Source organism: Protomyctophum bolini (genome assembly GCF_963924005.1).
Source record: "Protomyctophum bolini genome assembly, chromosome: 8".
NCBI classification, from domain to species: Eukaryota; Metazoa; Chordata; class Actinopteri; order Myctophiformes; family Myctophidae; genus Protomyctophum; species Protomyctophum bolini.
The window spans coordinates 34,279,753-34,299,752 of NC_137869.1; the positions used below are offsets into that span (position 1 = coordinate 34,279,753).

Here is a 20,000-nt window from a genome sequence, read left to right on the forward strand (position 1 = left end):
AAAGGTATTAACCAGGCCCCGCAAGAGGACCACTTAAATTTCCATTAGCATTAAATGACTGCTAAACCAACACTGATTACCTTGTGTGTGTGTGTGTGTGTGTGTGTGTGTGTGTGTGTGTGTGTGTGTGTGTGTGTGTGTGTGTGTGTGTGTGTGTGTGTGTGTGTGTGTGTGTGTGTTATATGTTTGACTTGATGGAGATAGACAATTAAGGTCTCATTAGCTGTAGCTAGCTATCAGGCTAACATGGCGTGCCCATGGCTTTGTCCTCGGCAGACCTCACATTCCGCCTTGTCCCTGGTAGCCTTAACTCAGCTGTCACAATCATGACATTTTACTTGGCTTGATTTCAACATTGGTGTATATAAATAAACACCAAAATGTGTTTGCCTTTTGGGTTTTTTAAACACAAACTACACACAGCAGATATGACAATTAAATAACTTACGAAGATATGACTGACAATGACCAGTACCAATTATCAAAATAAATAATGTATAGCAGGGATGCCCACATTATTTTGACTTGAGAGCTACTTCAAAAATGACCAGCTCAACAAGATCGATCTACTCACCTAAAAAAGTATTATCCCCCGTTATACATATAAGACGAACGCACTACTGATGGGTAGGGTTAATGCTACTGACGTTTGAATTGGGTAGGGTTAATGCTACTGACGTTTGAATTGGGTAGGGTTAATGCTACTGACGTTTGAATTGGGTAGGGTTAATGCTACTGACGTTTGAATTGGGTAGGGTTAATGCTACTGACGTTTGAATTGGGTAGGGTTAATGCTACTGACGTTTGTGCGCAACACTATTGAAAACAAACTATATTGCATTGTGTTTGAGCTGACATATGCCCTTTTTTATGTCAAAGAATAGTTTTTTTCTATATATAATATTTAAATTATATATATTTAGGGGCATGTCATGTGGTCTACCTGCACAGCCTTTGTGATCTACAGGTAGATCCAGATCTGTATATATTTTGGGCACCTCTGATCTATAGTTTCTATAGTAAGATCCCATAACCTGGAGGGACGTTGGAACTGTTTAGATCCCATAACTCAGAGGGATGACGGGCGCCTAAAGTTTGCTATTTAGTTGCTCAACAACTGCTAGGCATAATGGCGGCCCGTCCTCGGCAAAAACGTAGCATTTTCTATTGTTGCATTTTAAAAACAACTAATGTGAAAAGACAGCCGTATTAATTGAAAATTGTCATACTTGGTTAAAGATGAAAGCACTCATGCTCGGTCATGAAGAGTGGTATCGGTGCAATGCTAAATGTTAATGCAGCATTTATCATTTTAATAGGTGGCCCAGAAGCCCCGTTGTCATGGAGGCCTGGCTCTGCCTGTGGTGGTTTGTGGCATGTCAAGGCATCAGCTATGAGACAGGATCCAGTAGGCTGCCTTAGAATTGTCATTTGCTATCATCATGTGCTTCAGTGATCAACATGCAACAGCAGTCTTTTGCAAAATGGGGGCAAATTAAATGTAATAAAGTGCCGTGTCATATGCAGATGCACACCACACGCCCACCTCGCCCTCTCTGTCCTCATTTTAGCTGGCTCCTGAAACTCAGCTTAAATAGCCATAGCAATAATATGTAATGACCTTTTTTTATTATTTTTTAAAATTCAGACAGCCAGCAATGAGTAAAACGCTCCCAAAAAATGTTAGTCTCTGTGACACATCTAGGGGCCATAATCTGCATTCATAGATTTTCCTAGAAGCTTTGCAGAAATGACTAACCAATCAGGAAGTAGACATATATAAAGGCTATAGACGTAGTTCACCCGGCGGCCATCTTGCTGAGGGGCTACAGTACAGTATGTTCAATGGCAGCTCAAACAAAAATTGGTTGAAAATTGAGCGAGTTATGGTTATTTAAAAGTACATGCCCACAATGTTATGCTTCCCCTCGGTAAAATGGCCGCCACGTATCAATGTCGCTCTCCATTGGCCAGAGCGCGGGTGAGCCATCTAGCTTTCTTATATATATATCTATGGGCAAATCGACCAATGACGAAGCTTCTAGGAAAATATTTGAATGCAGATTGATACAGTAGATGCATCACAGAGACAAATTTCTTTTGAGTTTTTTTACCCATTGCTGGCTGTCTGAATAAAAAAAGAAAAGTCATTAACATTTTGAGAAAAGGTATTGCTTTATAGCATATTTAAATGTGCATACGGTATACCTTTTTCACTTTTTAAATGACCGTTTCCCTATGCCTCATTGTTTCACGCTACAATAAACTATTGGCTTGATGGGAGATGAAGGGGAGATGAGGTAGAAAACAGGATAGCCGAAAGAGAGGTTTCTGCCGAAAGAAAGTTTCTATATGTTTCTTATAGCCCTGAGTTTATTCCGTCGGTCCGACGGTGTTCCACGCCAGAAATTGCTGATCAACAACCTCAGCGCAACACGTGCATGGTGGTGCGCTGTGAGCTTGCAGATCCTCCTATTTTTGGCACGGGACACCATTTACACTAGTTTAAATCAGGCTTTTGTGATTGCCACACACACACACACACACACACACACACACACACACACACTAAGCAATCCTCTCCTGCCCATGCTCCCTCCCCTTCATCCCCCCTCCCCAATTCTCTTCTAATCTAATATGTGGAAGATCACAAGCTGATCACACTCTGCTCGCACCTGCTGAGGGCACACACACACACACACACACACACACACACACACACACACACACACACACACACACACTGCTCAACTATCAGTGTCAGACACTGACAGACAGCGTATTGGCACTCACAGGCTCACATGAGGTTTCAACAACGTGCCTCTCGCCAAAAGTCCTTTCATGTCAAGTTAAAAGTCACTTCAGGTCATTTCAACTTCATTGTCAGCATTTCATAGCCAAAACGTGCGTGCGTGTCCAGGCAGCACCCCGTTGCATTAGCATTTCTGATGAGTAATGGGGTGAAAAGGTTTAATTTTTCGGGGGCCGTTCATTACAGCACAGCGGTGACTAGAGCAGGGTTTCCTTGAGGGCAGGGCGTTTATTAGGGCCTGTCTGAAAGATGTTCTGTTGCTCAGTTAAACATTCCCCTCTCCCTCTGTTTAGCTTTGCTGACGTTAACCTTCACTAGCAATTTATCTAACTTTCTCAAGCACACATTGTGTTAACGACTTGAACCCCAGCACCCTTATTCTGGAGAGAACGTTTGCCAAATATAGCCGATCTACAGTACAATGTATTGTGAGCTTGAGCATAAAGGCAATGCTATCCCCAGTTGGCCACTCATTTACATTTATCAATGAGTAGAGTGTGCAGGGAAATTACTGTCCATTACATTTGCTTTAATATCTGTCATTAACTCTGTGGTGCATGTACTAATTTTATGATATCTTAATCTAAAAATAATCACATTCATTGGCCTTAAAGCCACCCCTTTCCCTTTTCACATGCATGTAATAAAACATGGCATTGGTGGCAGAAAATGACCTATTGCTTTGTGAGTAGGTAGATATAGGGCAGGCCCTCATTTATCAACTCAGTACACCCAAATTTGTTGATAAATGAGGGCCTATATAGTCTATATACTGAGAGAGAGAGAGAGGTTTGTAGATTTCTGCCACCAGAAACGGCCCAGTTGCAGTTAATTGAGAGACACAAGTTTCATTTTACAGTTCAGTCGAGTTTATGACCTGCTGTGGCCAGTGGACACTGTGGCATCATTCAACAGGCGTTTATGGTGCATACCGGGTCAATTATGCAGGGTTTAAATTTAAGGTGGGGGTCCAGTGTTGTGGCATCACAGTTCAGTATGAGTTCTACACTATACATTGCCCACACACTCCAGCCCACATGTCTGCTTTCCCTCTCTCACACCCCAGGCCGAGAAGCAGCGGCAGGAGTGGCGGCTCTGTACTTGGCAGTGCCACTGCATACTTTTCACCCACCACACGACCATCTTGTTTACCTCAGTTGCCTCTTCGGTCCTCGATCATCCCCCTCGCCTTCCCTCTTTCCTCCTGCAAGTCCTTCATTTCCGGCCCGGGGGTGTTGGAATCCCTTAATGTCGGGCGGCACCGGTCAAGCTGGCTCACTCTGACGTGTTTCATTTAGTCTGGTGCGAGCTTGCGGGTGTCATGAAACTACAGCGATCATGTCTACTTGTACGTCTGTGTGTGTGCGCATGTGTGTGTGTGTGTGTGTGTGTGTGTGTGTGTGTGTGTGTGTGTGTGTGTGTGTGTGTGTGTGTATGTGTGTGTGCGTGAGTGCGTGCGTGCCTCCGTGCATGGTTGTGGTTGTCATGCCCCCTGTGTGCCTGCGGTGACCCTGCATCTCAGGCACCACAGCAGGCTGTGTGTGAGTGTCACAAACACTGGGCCTGGCCCTTTTGGTTGTCTGGGTAAAAGTCTGTTTGTACACCTGCCACCCGAGAAGTCCCACCCCAACGCCCCACACACGGGGACTGTAAAGGTCACTGTTTTGTCTCGTGGTGTCTGTCTAAATGACCTTTCACACAATAAGCCTATAAACCGCCATTCACAGCATGCTCAGCACTGCAGGGGGCCTGTTTCTTTTTCATTGTTTGGCCAAGAAGTGGGCCAAACACTTGACCATATTGACTTGGTGGCCATTTTGCTATTGATTCTGATATACTTTGTAAGAACTAAGTACTTCATACTAGGAGCAGTAAAAGTTGCCTATATTTACGACTTATAGGTCCAGTTGCAAGTACTCTTTCATGGCGGATTTGAAGGACAATACGGAGTCGCACTTTTTGATGGCTGTTGGTAGGGCATTCCACATTTTGGTGACATAACAACAATGAATTCATCCCCATGTTCGTGCTGAATCTGGGGGAAATGAGATCAGTGGAGCTCACTCTGGTGCTGTATGCTGTATTTCAATAGACGGGTACATGGGCAGTGGTCCCTTGAGTATCTTGAAAACCAGCCCCATTGCATGTTCTCTGTACTCTGTACTCTGTCCTCTGTACACTGGCCATCCCACCCTAACATAATGAGCAGGGGTTAGTTTCAACACTGTATGGGCCTTACGGCTATAAACACACATGCAACTTTTCCTGTACAGCCATAGAGGTAACTTGCTCAAGGGCACCAGACAAGCTAGTTTATTGATTGAGTGGATGGCATTACACATTCAGTACTGGCTCCAAGATTTTCCCACCCAGTCTGGGAATTTTGTCCTGTGCCTTTGAGGTGTCAAGTTGACATATTTGTTTTACACCAGAATGCCAGCTATATAGTATGATTGCTTCAGACTTGATTTGACTTTGAAGCCTACAGGCTGCATCCAAACTAACTTGTGACTTATCAGTGACCCAGGAAAACAGGCCTAAATTGTCACAAGGAAGGAAATATGCAGATCTGCACACTTTATCTTCCTTAAGGCTCATACATACTCCAGTTTTTGGTGATAGGTTATCACCGTTTTAGGTGATAAGCTATCAGAATAGTTGAGGCCATCATACTCGCGGTGATGTCCTTAAGGATTGACCCCGCCTCCCTGTGGTTTACCCAACTTCTACACCAATCAGTGAACGGGGGTGATAGCTCCAGAGTGAAAAGACTTGTCTGATAGTAAAAAACAGAGAGATGGGTCTGTGTCGGCGGTGATAGCTGATCATCACCGCGACTGACGTAATGGTGTAGTTTTCCAACCCTTTAAAAACTACACCGCAGTGATAACCTATCACCAAAAACTGGAGTATGTATGATCCTTAAACCACATGAACCCTGGCATCCCTACTCTATTCTGGGCATGTCACATTAAGTGAACAATATTAAGTGAAACAGGCAGGCAATATTTAGAGCAGCTGTAGGTAACAGGCGGCCGTGGCCCAAAACTGGCCCACCACTGATAATATCCATCCCTAGTAGTCCCTACAAATGATTGTGTAAATCATTGACAATATCTGACTGACAGTCCAGGATATGGACAGCAATGGCTTTGGATTGATGGACAGAACACTTTATTTTCTCGTTCTAACGAAGAGACCTTGAACCATGGAAGAGCTCTTGTTCCAAAAGGAGTATGATTGGCCATTGATTGTGTTCTGGCCCACCATAATGGCTTAGAAAAGAATTGGCCTGAGGCCAAAGTTCCTTGCGGACCCCTGGTGTAAAGACCCCTGGGGAACCCCGCTCAATGAAGTATATATAGGGACCCCTGGTGTAAAGACCCCGGGGGAACCCCGCTCAATGAAGTATATATAGGTTTAAGTGTTGGACCCCTGGTGTAAAGATCCCTGGGGAACCCCGCTCAATGAAGTATATATAGGTTTAAGTGTTGCAAGTCATAGTCACAAGTCTCATTATGTCCTAAATTGACTCCACACCCACACACTTATGATCCCTGAGTCGTAAAACTTTCCTTTTTATGTGCGTGATTCCCCTTTTAGCTGTGGTTTCATGGTCACATGTTTACAAATGATTTGTCAGTGATTCCTCAACCAAGTTCAATATTAACACAACTATCAAGTTAATTGTGGTTTGCACTGTGCTGACCCAGCGTGTAAACAAATTATTACCGCCGTCACGACAGATTGTTTTTAAAGAAACGAGTAGTTAGGGGATGACTGCTGTAAAATTAAAGACACTATTGGAACAAAGTTGGTAGTCTCCTTGTTTGACCTCATATGGTCTCCTATCTAGCCCAGGGAAAGGCCTGCAGCCAGCTATTAATCAGACTCTTGTGGTAATGGCTCTGTGTGAGGCTTTGTTTAATGTATGAGGATACACAGACACAGCCAATTAAACGTAGGCCTTCACAGTAAAATCTTCACTGTATACTATAAATCTGAGAGAAGGCGGTTACGTTTGTACACCCTCAGACTCACAAATGGATAAATGAACGTTGAGGATTTTACTGTACCAGTGTGTAATGGCATTCGATATCCTCATTCTGGTCTTAAAAGAAGGTGACCTGCAGGGATTGGGACGGGAAACATTCCTTAGACAGTTCCCAGCAATATTTCTCTGTCAGGTATTGATTGCTTTTTGGCCTGTGTGATTTATTTTTTTCATTTTTCCTTTTGTGTGCACATTGTGCCACACATTTGCATAGCCACTGATGCTCCCATATTCGCCTGCATCCGCTGAGTATACAAGCAATTTGAATGGCATCCAAAACGAGGGAAAATGCAAATGCACATCAGACCACTTCCATTCCGGTGTACATTCTCGCCTTGAACAGTACTAGAGATGATTCTTCACTACAATAGAAACAAATCAACATTGTATACAAAGGATGTGCTTATAGGCTTAGCTATAGTGTAAACCTTTTAGTTGTAGCTTCAAGCTGCTTTCATGTGTAGCAAATAGACTGTTTACAGGTTTTCAAATGCTGTAGCTGTACAACTGGAAAGCTTTTTTATCCAGACAAGACAGACATAATTGGAAGTGAAAGACTGTCAGAGGGAGATACAGTACAGTACGGGACACAGCCTACCTATAAGGTCCATAAGGTCAGGCACCATACTGCCCTGCACTCTGCTCTGCGTTCTGCTCCCTGCCTCTCTCAAAACGATGACACACCTAGTTTGAGCTTCCCCTCTAATCCTCCACCAGGTCAGAAGCCTGACAGAGGCCCATCCACGGCTCCCCGAGTTCAAACCAGGTCAGCTGCACGTACAGACGGTCATGCGAGGCGGCGTGCTAATCTTATGGGCCAGTTGACGCTAGGAAAAGACTTGCATTGGAAATGACATTTAAAGATGTGTCCATAACAACACAATGTTGTGGTGCTCTTGTTTCAACAAAGGTCAAATACTTTCAAGAGCTTTTAGTGGTGCTGTTTGTGGAGCTAGAATGCAAACAGTTTTGCAGCTCAACTCAGGGGCATGTTCTACTTGCTATATATATATATATATATATATATATATATATATACACACACACACACACACACACACACACACACACACACACACAATTTACAATTTAGGCATTTAGCAGACACTCTTATCCAGATGTATGGAAAACCAGGGTGACTGGAAGCAACGACGGAGGGCTCGTCTGAGGACGACCCAGAGAGAGCTACATAGTGCCTTGGTTAATTTATTATAAGTGAGATATGGTATGTTTGTTTTGTATTCTTATAGTCTACTCTGCCTTTCTGTAGCTGCCTCTGTCTACAGTATGAGTAGATCAGTATGAGTAGGTCATTGTGTAGACTAGAGCTGTTGATCCAATTCAATCCATTCAATTCTGAAAGGTTAGCAGACAAATGATTGACAAACTCCTTGAGATAACCTCGCTTTATAATGTACTGTGTACATTATGTTATATAAGAACAGTATTGGTCTGTAATGGCATGGTATGTTAGCTAAATAACCAAATAACAGCTTATAGTGAAACACTTTCATTTCTTCATTTCTCTTCTCTCTTTTGGTGTAAAATCAATATGACACTTTCAAGCAAAGCTGCATGATTATAATTCCAATAACACAAAACCACACAATGTGGAGCTAAGACAGCGGCAGTGCGAGTCATGCATAGGGAAAGGGCTTGAAATGGAGACCATGTCATGTGGTGAGGAAAGAGTTAAGTGCAGTGAACCTATCTCTGGTTGTAGTACGTCTGCCTGACTGGCTTCCTCCCTGTAGCCTGCCTGACTCTCTCTCTATCTCTCTCTACTCTATCTCTCTCTCTCTCTATCTCTCTCTACTCTATCTCTCTCTACTCTCTCTCTCTCTATCTGTCTGTCTGTCTGTCTGTCTGTCTGTCTGTCTGTCTGTCTGTCTGTCTGTCTGTCTGTCTGTCTGTCTGTCTGTCTGCCTGTGCCTGTGCCTGTGCCTGTGCCTGTGCCTGTGCCTGTGCCTGTGCCTGTGCCTGTGCCTGTGCCTGTCTGTCTGTGCCTGCCTGCCTGGCTGACTGCGCTCCTGCATGAGTAATATATGCTGAGCCATGGTGGCCCGGTGCCTTGACAACCAATGAGAGCTCAGGAGGCAGAGAGGGGGGTGCGGGGTTGGGAGAGGGTATGTGTGGGCAGAGAGCAAATAGAAGAGAAGAGCCAGAGGGAGGGTGGGGAAGTGATGAGTGTGTGTGTGTGTGTGTGTGTGGGGGGGGGGGGGGGGGTCCGATCAAATGAAACAATGAAAATGTAGGGCACAGGAATAGAGAGATACAAAGAAAGGGAAGAGAAAAGAAGAGAGGCGGCAATGGAGGAAAAAAACAAAAAGCAACATAGATCAAAAGCGAGGCAAGGACAGAAAAAGCTATGAAGAGGAAGAGGAGGGGAGAGAAGTGAAATATGTAGGACAGAGAGAATAAGAGAGAATTGCGTGCGCGCACACACACATCGGGGAAAGAGAGAGAACGCGAGGATAAAGACACACGGTCCACTCAGCAGTTTTTTGGCCACTGCCAGCAGCAGTAGCAGGCAGCAACCTCTTCCAGAGTGTCACCAGTGTTGCATCATGGGATCAGGGCCATGGGGATGCTCACATTGCAGGATGACATCACCCGTACCGACTCAGCTCTTGTCTGCTCTGCACTGTCTGCTCGCTAGCAGTTAGAGGATGAGAGAGAGAGAGAGATAGAGGGAGAGAGAAGGATGGAGGGAGTGAGAGAGAGAGAGAGAGAGGCGGGTGGGGGGTGTCAATTACAAAAAGCCAGAGGTGCACAAAATAGTTTGAGTCTGTGTTCCTGTCGGTCTGTCCAACTGGCTCTGTAAGAGGCAAGCCGTCTATAAAGCCTGTGATTTGTACTCACAACACGGTGCATGGCACCAGAATTCAACTAAGTATAAATGAGGTGTAAGAGGTTTGTGAGAAGAAAGATCAGCTCCAAGTTCCTCCCTGCATACTGCCAGTATGCCAAAGAAGTACCTCCATGCATTTTCGTATTACGTTTGATAATGGAAATCAATTGGGCTACAGGCTGGCCACATGAATGAGTACTTTGACTATTCCAAAATAGCCTATCCACAAGCTCAGGCGTGGAGAGCTTGTAGATGCTATTTTAGAAACATTTGTAAACATTTTAGTTTTTAACAATCATTTTAACAATCTTCTCTAATGAGGTCATGTCACTGACACAGCATATTTTCAGATGGGGATCAAATTCATATCCATTTGGAGGAAAACCATTCTAGTTTGCATGTTCTCCCCGTGTCCCCTATAGGGTAGGTACCCTCACAAAAAACATGCAGTAATCCTGGTCTCTAAACTGCCTCCCCCTGGCCAGCCGGGGCGCCTGATGGAGGGGAAAGGAACTGGTTGGAATAACGTGTTCCTTCCACGCGCTACGTCCAACCAGGGAAACTCCCCCCTGTCAGGTGTAAAGGAGCGACTTGGACACTCAGGCATGAAGGAAGCATGAGTTCAAGTCCGTTGCTCTCACCATGTCCCCCATATATGGGGACTAGGTTGGCGGAGGGTGTGTAGAGCCCAGGATCACAAAATATAATTGACACAGGGGTGAAAAATGTGTTACAAAATCGTGGGATAAAACATATTATTAAAAAAAGAAAAAGAAAAGGATTCTATTGGGTCACCCCCGCTTTGTGTTTACTTATGGTAACAATTACAACTGCTACTGCTAGAGCAATTTATAGTATAAGTCCTTCTCAAACAACACACATCATTCTTGGAGGCGTGATATGAATCATTCTTCTAACCCTCACACCAAAGGTGAGGATCAGTGACAGCGGGCTGCACGTCTCAGTAATTAACTGAAATCCTTTCAGCTACTGCTAGCATTTTTCCTCTGCCTGCCTCCAGCTTAAGGCGGGTGGATTACACTTTTGAGCCAATTTTATTGGTTCGATAGTGCCAGGACAGATCAGTCAATTCCGGAAAAGTAATTGAATCCATTTTATATATAGTAATTGGTCTCAGGTTTGATTCTCAGCACATTAGATAGATAGATCAGTGAGGAGAGGACTAGAACCAGAGCTTCTTGTTGAATTGTCTGAGCTTGAAACTTGCAGCCAAGTTAATGGGTTTGCTTGAATTTGAGCACACATGACTCCCATGCCGGCACACAGCTCACCAAGACACATACTACCTACACATACAAACACATGCACTTTCACACTCAAGGGCTTGTGAATACACACACACACAAACGTGCGCGCGCACCCTCACACACACACACACACACACACACACACACACACACACACACACACACACACACGTTTAAGTGGTTAATCTTGACCAACTGATTTATTCCTTGAAAGGGAAACAAAATATATAATAAAAAGCAATCCATGTTAATGATGCTGTATTAGATTGTTTAAATGATATCTCTCCAGAGAAAGAATACATTTCATATATCCTCATACAAACAGTACATGCTTATAGGAAGAAGAGGGTGGGCCATTGGCCTGTATTGTAACATGGTTGTAGCAGGTGCTGGATGGAAACCTTGCATGGTAACGGGAACAGCAAAGCTATGTAGGGAAAAGGGGGGAAATCATATTTTCTTTTTGATGTCCATGCATGTTTGAGTGTATTTTGCGGTTTGTTTTTTGTATGGGTACATGGGACAGTGAAAGCTGTGTGAATCAACCAAACCTTTCTTTTCCCGTTGAATGGATTGTGGGATTTTCAAGCGGTTTTCAGGAGTGAGCAGATCCGTGTGTGGTTGGAGTTGGGGGACGGACGGTGTTTGAGCCACCATATGTAGCCATAGCAGGAAATGTGGCCTCTCTGCATGGCTCACTGCAGTGCCTCAACCCACTGACGCTGTTGTACTGCAAGCTGCAGGAGCCCGGCCCGTATGGTGCTGGTGGACACACATGCTCACATACACACATACAATCACATGCACTTTCACACTCAGGGGCTTGTGAATATACACACCGTATGCACACGCAGACACACATATACTGATACTGTACATACAGTACACACACTCAAGAATTTATGCATGCAAACAAAAACACACACACACACACACACACATGCTGTCAAACATAATGTCAGCATACTCAATGCATTTCATCGAAAGCTACTGTAACATGTAGACAGACATACAATGGAGAAATGGAGGCTCATTTGTGCGCGCGCACGCGCACACACACACACACACACACACACACACACACACACACACACACACTGACACATACACATGCACATGCACATGCACACGCACACAATGTCACACTCACTCACACAGCACTCTGGGTAGCCCTGAGAGCCATATGGCTTATGTAGGCACTTTTGGATGTATCACATTAACAGGGTGAGAGGCTATAACAGTCTAATGACTCTGATCTACTCTTCTCATTGGATTTCAACATGAGGAGCGAAGGCAGAACATAGCGTACTAGACAGGTTTGGGTGGCCCAAAACGCTGCAACCTCAATGAAAAGTTATGCATAATATATAGAAAAGTGACTCGCCGCATTATGCAACTGTCTCTTTGTGTGTGCGTACTGTATGTACACACCAGAATGTGTCCCTGTGCCCCCCCCCCCCCCTCCCTCTCTGCCACTGTCTATGTTTAGCGTTGGGGTCTTGCGTGGGGGAACAGCCGATTGCCGTCTGCAGTTGAATTGCACTTTCCACTCTAGTTAATATGGCGGCAGATGAGTTATGAAAGCACTATGGGCGAGGGACAATGAGCACAGAACTAACAAAAGTGGTGCACAGCCACAGAGCTGTACAATGAAACTTTCTTCTGCACTGCAGAAATCCAGGTGTTAATGTGGACATGCGTAATGACAGTAGAGAAACATGCACGCACCCACGCATGCATGCACGCTAGTAGGACTAAAAAAAAAAGGCAAAGACGTTTACTGATAAGGGGTTCAGCATGGACGAAAATAGAGCCCCAAATCTCCTGCCAGAAAATAGTCGACCTACAAAAGCTCACAATGCGTCGCACTGTGGACTTGTAGATCAGCTGTTTTCACTGAACGTATTTGGTTCCTTTTGTACACTCTCAGAGTTATGGGGATCTTTGAAATTAAAAAGTTTGAGAACCCCTGATCTACAGAATATGGTTGCCTTGGTCTAGCACTGTATCCATGCAGATTCCCTCTCCGTCCCTCCATCCATCTGTCCGTCCGTCCCTCCTTCTGCCCCTCCCTCTCCATGGCTGTCTCTCCCTTGACAGTAAATGTGGTGTCTACATGTGAAGTGTTTAACCGCACACAGACACTTGTTGATAGATCGGCCTGGTTATGTGTGCAGTAGTAGGTCTCTTGTATATAGGGAAATGTCTCTGGGAGACATAGCATACTTTCTTTGCGGTGTCTTTTTAAATCAGTGGTCTGTTGCAACACACACGCATGCACGCACGCACGCACACAGCGTAGACAAACTATGTACTGTATAGAACCCACAACTCAAAGTCTGCAAATCACAAATGCATACATTGAAAAAGGATTCTCTAAAATGAATACGGACTGCTCTGATTTATAAAAAGCGATCCATTTGTAGATGCCTAGTACAAAAGTATTTAATATTAAACATAACAATAAAAGTACGTGATTTTGGATCACGAGGAGATTTTGTGTCTTCAAAGGGTTTGCGGTCTTTGGGCTAAGCTAACCCAGACAAACGCGCAGTGACAGAGATCAGGCGTCTATTCACAGGTGTTGGCGGGTCACGATGACTCCGCTCACCCATGGCAGCACGTGTTGACCCTCCTCTTCATGCCGCCTCACTTTCCATCACATCTCTCTAGGAAGGGCAGAGTGCTTAGGCAGCGAAAAAAGCAGGATATGAGTTAGCTGATTGCATTCAACCACATTAACCCCAGAGTCCCTATTTTGGGCACGTCATAATAGGCAAACAATCAGTGAGAATAGAAGATCTACAGGTGAGCTTGTAGATTGACAATTTTTAGGTGAAAAGATTTGTTGTCGAGGGAAAAGGGAGAGCGGGCCAGTTCTGGATGGTCTCAACCAGGGTCACAGGTGCTGTGTGACCTCAAACATGTTCTGCACGATCGTGTGTGAGCACGCTTGCATATATATAAACACACAGAAACATACACAAAGCATGCTCAATTATTGATGGGTCTCTGCCCCTGCGCTCACCCAGAAACGGAAAGACGGATTAAACTGAGTGTGCTGTATACGTATATATAGTACGGTACCCCTTGTTTTTCAAGAAGAACATCCTTTTGCTATAATATTGTAAAGGCCATCATACAGATACTGACACACGAGTCACGCTACCTGCTGTTTAGGGCAGTGTTTCCCAAACACTGCATGGGTCAGGACCAGGTCCTGGTCCTGGTCCTGGTCACGGACCCACTGCATGGGTCAGGACCAAGGTTTGGGACAATACTGCATGGTTCAGGACCAAGGTTTGGGACAATACTGCATGGGTCAGGACCAAGGTTTGGGACAATACTGCATGGTTCAGGACCAAGGTTTGGGATCCGTTTTGATGGGTAAATAAATAGCCCTTTTTTCAGTTTCCTAAAAAATAAAAAAAGATTTTCAGAAATTCAAAAGACACTTATAGAGCTTATAGATTGGCTATTTTCACTAGTGTGGGTCTCGGGAGACATCAGATCTTGAAAGCGTTTGTATTTTATTGTCAGAGCATATAATCAATCGATTGATTCTGTTCATGTTGGATCAATGGAGCTAAAGTCGTTAAGGTTATTATTTACTGGTATCACTTTTCAATATGAATATTATATAATCATTAGTGTTTTGGCAATTCTTTGAGGGCCCACTTGCAATACCCTTGTGGTCCAACAGTGGGCACACAGTATTCTGCACATGAAAAAAAGTTAACAACTTGCAGGCTACACAATTCTGTGCTTGGTATGTATTACAAAGTAAGATTTGCGTGTGTGTGTGTGTGTGTGTGTGTGTGTGTGTGTGTGTGTGTGTGTGTGTGTGTGTGTGTGTGTGTGTGTGTGTGTGTGTGTGTGTGTGTGTGTGTGTGTGTGTGTGTGTGTGTGTGTGTGTGTGTGTGTGTGTGTGTGTGGGGATGACATAGAGCTCCCACACAATGGCAATGCCCTTAAAAGAGACATTGTTAGCGCCTCGCTGGACGTTTTTGGTCTCTATGGCAACGGAAATGGCAAACTCAACACCCGATTCCCTGGAGGTAACCTATGCCCGTGGTGCACACACCCTCTCTTTCACTCTGCTTCTCTCTCTCTGCATACTGTACCGTGTGTGCACAGATCTTCTCCCACTTCTTTACACACACACACACACACACACACACACACACACACACACACACACACACAGACAGACACAGAGAGCACCTGTACAGCAGATGCTTCAGAGGAGGCAAAGGCAAGGCAGGTCTGGCATCACTTACCATCTCCCTCAAAGCAAATTCACCAATCATCCTCAAACTAATGAGTGTGTGTGTGTGTGTGTGTGTGTGTGTGTGTGTGTGTGTGTGTGTGTGTGTGTGTGTGTGTGTGTGTGTGTGTGTGTGTGTGTGTGTGTGTGTGTGTGTGTGTGTGTGTGTGTGTGTGTGTGTGTGTGTGTGTGTGTGTGTGTGTGTGTGTGTGTGTGTGTGTGCGTGCATGTGAGAGAGAGAGAGAAAGACACTTCATATGTGAATATGCATGTGTCATGAAAATGGCTGGCCTGATGCCACTCTCCTGTATTGTTTGGCCGCTATCTTGATGGCGAGGACGCCGCACATAATATCTGTGTTCCATCTCCCTCGCCGCTTCTCTCTCTCTCCGGGCCAGGAGGGGCAGCGGCAGTTTCCTGTGCATTGTTAGAGATCCATCTGTCCAGCCACATACACTCATGCACACGCATGTGCCGCACACACACACACACACACACACACACACACACACACACACACACACACACACACACACACACACACAGGAGCACGCACAAGAACAATTAAACCTGTTTGACACAGAGACAGAGAGGGGCTGTGGGCTGTGTGTGTGTCTGGCACGAGCCATCTGTGGAATCAACGCCCCCATACCCCCCCACACACGCGCATGCGCTCGCACGGGCGCACACACACAGTGCTGTGGGCTGCTGCATTAAATAGATCTCATTCACTGACCCCTACTCCCCCCCCCCCTCCCCCTTCCCCTCCCCTACTTGATGGACAGATGAGACAGAGGAGTGGAAACGAGGAGATGGATGGAGGAGTGGGCGGATTGGAAGGGAGGACGGGATGGACGGACAGCAGATTGGGGCCTTTTATTTATTGTGGCTCCCTGAAGTAGGCCAGCGAGCAGACAGAGAGATAGATAGAGAGATAGAGAGAGAGACACAGACCAGCTGGGATCACTGGTGCCACATGACGCAGCCACCATCTGATCTGAAGACCACCAGCATGCATGTATTGATATTGGGCTATTAATAAGAGATTATCATATGTAGATTATTGGGGGGGGGGGGGGGGGTTGGTCCAGTCTGGCCCTTGTCTGAGTCTCTATGGGACAGATGATTGTACTATAGATGGCTGTTCCAATTGTTTTCTGAAATAATTACTTTTCCATTACCTCTCAGCATATAGAGGACGGGGGGGACTGTAATGCTTCATTTATGCCCATCATACGATGACGTTGTGTGAAAGTAGTCGACAAGCTTGTCCAAAGGCTATTTTGGGTGCGCGACACCGTTGTATGACAAAGTATCATTCTAAATACAGCTTTAGAGTACGTGTTATGACGTTTTTTCTTAAGCAAGTTTTGTGTATCTATAGTCATAACGGAGATCTCTCTGCCTACCAATATATCAGTTAAAAGGATCTACTCCTACTGCTTTGACACACACACACACACACACACACACACACACACACACACACACACACACACGTGCAAGGGTGTGTGTGTCTGTGTATGCAACTGTTAGATAACCCTGTGATGTGTTGGGTGTTGCCATTGTGCATAATACTGTATTACGCTCTAAATCGCTCTCATCCTTGAAATAATAGTTAATTTTCATAGTGTTTATTATAGTGTCACTGTCTGTCACATGGGCTTCTCCATTCGGCCTCTAATGGCACCTTCTTCCTCTGTCTATGCAGTACTTAGACAAGCCCAGTGATGATACAAAACAGTAGTCCAAACATTTCACTCTGCAAAACATGCATTTTGTTTGAAAGCTGCAGGCGTGTCACTTGCCCAGGCATAGAAGTCCATGACAGCCTCACCAGTGCATGATGACTAGCTGTTAGTTGGAGCCAGGGCTTGTGCTACAGTACAGAGAGAGGTAGGAAAACCACACAATTTGACTTCAGAGTTTGAAGTCAAGGTAATTTTCCTATTGGCTTAAAAATCTGTCCTGAGTATGCGCACTGCATCAGCAGCTCTCCCCGCCGGCGCGTACCAACTGTGCCTGTAACAACAGGGGACAGCACAGATGATGTCAGCAACCGTTTCAAAGAAAAGCCGCAAAATTACTATGATCTCGGCTCAGGTGTGATTTCGTACGAGGGCTCTCTTTTGCAAACACGGTGTGATCTGTGATTGTTTTCAGACCCGAGCTCTGACTGCAGGGCAGGCGCACGCGTCCACGTTTTACGTTTTCATTTTCCCCGTGCGTCATGGTTGGAGCACGGCTGCTCCCTCCCCCTCGAGTCTGAGCGCTGGTGGTTCGGTCCGAGGTGATGTGAAACGCTCTGCCTCTCTGAGAGTGTAGTTATTAAAATGAAGCCTGCAGCCGGTAGCTGGTGGAAGAAGAACAACGGACTGAAATGTAGAGCTGGCATCTACTTTCTGCTCTGCGCGACTGTTAGAACATTTTTATAGGCCTTCATGAAGAGCGTGAAGTCCTATTATTATGCCGGAGGGAGCAGCCGAAGCCTGGTGCTTGTTGTTGTACAGAGTCGCTTGCTATCTATTTATTCCAGTCTGAAGCAGGAATTCAGATAACGTTACTGACTGTACGGACACTTCCAATGAGATAGATAGAAGAACATAGGGGGGTTATCCGACCAAGTGTTTTATATGCGTCTTTTTTGTCATTTTCATCTGTCTTTGCGCGTCTTTTGTAATAATCATTTCTTGAAACGGCTGTCGCTTGTTAAGTTAGAAGTGAAAATAATGTATAATACAGTTTGGACGACGGAAAAAGAGGAAGATGACTGGAGAGATGTGATGATGCCCTACTCCACAGAGCTGATATTTTATATTGAAATGGACCAACCACCAGGTAGGACATGTCACTGACTGACTGATAGAATGTCATTATAGATTTGAATACTATAAAATATTGGTTCAACTTTGATGCGCACATCCCCAGCAGTGCTATATATGCATGTCAGTCAATATTGAAGAACTGAGAATAAAACTCTATTCTGGTCTCCTTAAAGTTGTTGCTTTAGCAAATTCGCAGTGTAGCCCGGCCGCGATGTTTCGGTTTTGCTTGTGATTTCTAAGCTCGTTTATGTGCCGCATTGTAGTCTAACTTTATTATGCACTGTTATAGCAGCTACATTCAAAAACGTTTTCATTAGTCTTTCTACGGCTGTAACACCGATGACAGTGTCAGATAGGCCTACTTAATTGTCACAACGTGTCGGAAGACATAAAAAGCGCTGTTAAACATTATTTATCTCCGATGTTTCCCTCGTTGCAGAATAAAAGCACTTGATGCAGACCTTTGTGTCCAGTGCATATAGTGCTATCTGCGCAAGGCTTTACAAAGCTGCAGTGACACAGACAGGCAGGCAATCTCATCTGGAGACTATAATGGTCTCATCTAGTCTCAGATCAAACTGACATCCCTTCTCTACCACCCGATATAATAGCAACATATGGGATGTGGTGTGATATTATGTAAAACGGTTGTTTTTAGTTAAGTATTTAGGCTATAATTTAAAAAAAAATCGTGTGTCTACTCTGCACACAGTGCAGACTGCCTAATGTAAACGGCTGTGGTCTCGTTTGTTATTTAAATCTAAACTTAAATGTAAAATACTACAAGCATACACATCCTTTGTTACTCGGGTACTTATAATGTAATACGCTATTTGAAAAATGTCCCGATTGTCCGAAATAGTCCAATTCAGACCGGTGAAGAAATGCTATGGGGGATGGGAAAGAGAACGAAAGATCTGAATCGTGAAAGACTCGGAAATATCCGTCTGTTGAATCTATAGACAACATGCGAGCATTTTAAGCTTTTACCTCTTTTTCTAGACAACTGTCATGTAAACCGGCATGTAAACTGTAGCCTATTTCATTCATTCATTCATTCCTCTGGCTCTGTAAATCGTGCAAGTGTCATTTGACTCCCACCCCCTTTCTCTTGGTGGATTGAATGGATGGCGCAGATCTGGGACGTTGAGAGGAGGCGCTGTTTAATAGAATTTGCCGGTAGCTCTTTATTTTTTGTTCACCTCCATCTAAATCTGCTCTATGCCCTTAATAATACAACACGAACAAGCCCGTTAATTATCCCGATCTTGGACATGTTGCGGATCGCATAACATGAATGGAAATGAGCTATCTACAGTATCGTGCAGTGAAGTGGGTTGTTGCGATATCTGGAACCCTTTCGGTTTCTGCAAAAGTCAACTTCCACCGTTTCCTCCAGGCTAAAACAAAATCTCTCCATCTGCTTTCTCCTCTTCTGCTCACTCCTCTGCTCTGTTCTCTCTCCTACTCCTATTGTCTGTCTCTCTCTCTCTCTCTCTCTCTCTCTCTCTCTCTCTCTCTCTCTCTCTCTCTCTCTCTCTCTCTCTCTCCTTAGAAACCTTTGTATCATAGCTACAGCTGAGTGAATGGATAGAGTGCTCCTCAATGCGTGTCCCATTCACATGGGGATGTAAATGCAATGCAATGGCTCTTTTCTGGTGATTCATGCACTAACTGCCAGTCGCCCCAGCTTTTGCTGGACTCGCTCCATTCATTCACTATGTGGGGTCATTGTCACGCCGAAGGAAAAAAAGGACCCCTCTGCCAATATTACCCGGGTAGCAGACAATTGTGCAGCGTAGTGACATGAATAATGCATTCAGTAGACTGATTATAAGGGGGAGAGTTTGAAAGTTACAAATTGAATATGCCAGTGTAACTGTTATCGGTTGTCAAAATCTGTCAAAATATTCTAAATCTTTG

The 20,000-nt window shown here is 44.7% G+C and overlaps 1 protein-coding gene across 6 annotated transcripts in view; it reads left to right on the forward strand.

Annotated features, from left to right (window-relative positions):
- The window catches only part of pik3r3b (phosphoinositide-3-kinase, regulatory subunit 3b (gamma)), a 209,395-nt gene that overhangs the window by 175,436 nt on the left and 13,959 nt on the right, over positions 1 to 20,000 (forward strand). The window contains exon 1 of one of the 6 annotated variants that reach the window (XM_080771007.1): positions 17,575 to 18,090. The exons of the other annotated variants lie outside the window; for them this stretch is intronic. Within the exon in view, the coding sequence (XP_080627133.1) occupies positions 17,886 to 18,090 (205 nt within the window). The 5' untranslated portion in view covers positions 17,575 to 17,885. Of the gene's footprint in view, positions 1 to 17,574; positions 18,091 to 20,000 lie in introns of those variants that run through there. 6 annotated transcript variants of the gene reach the window in all.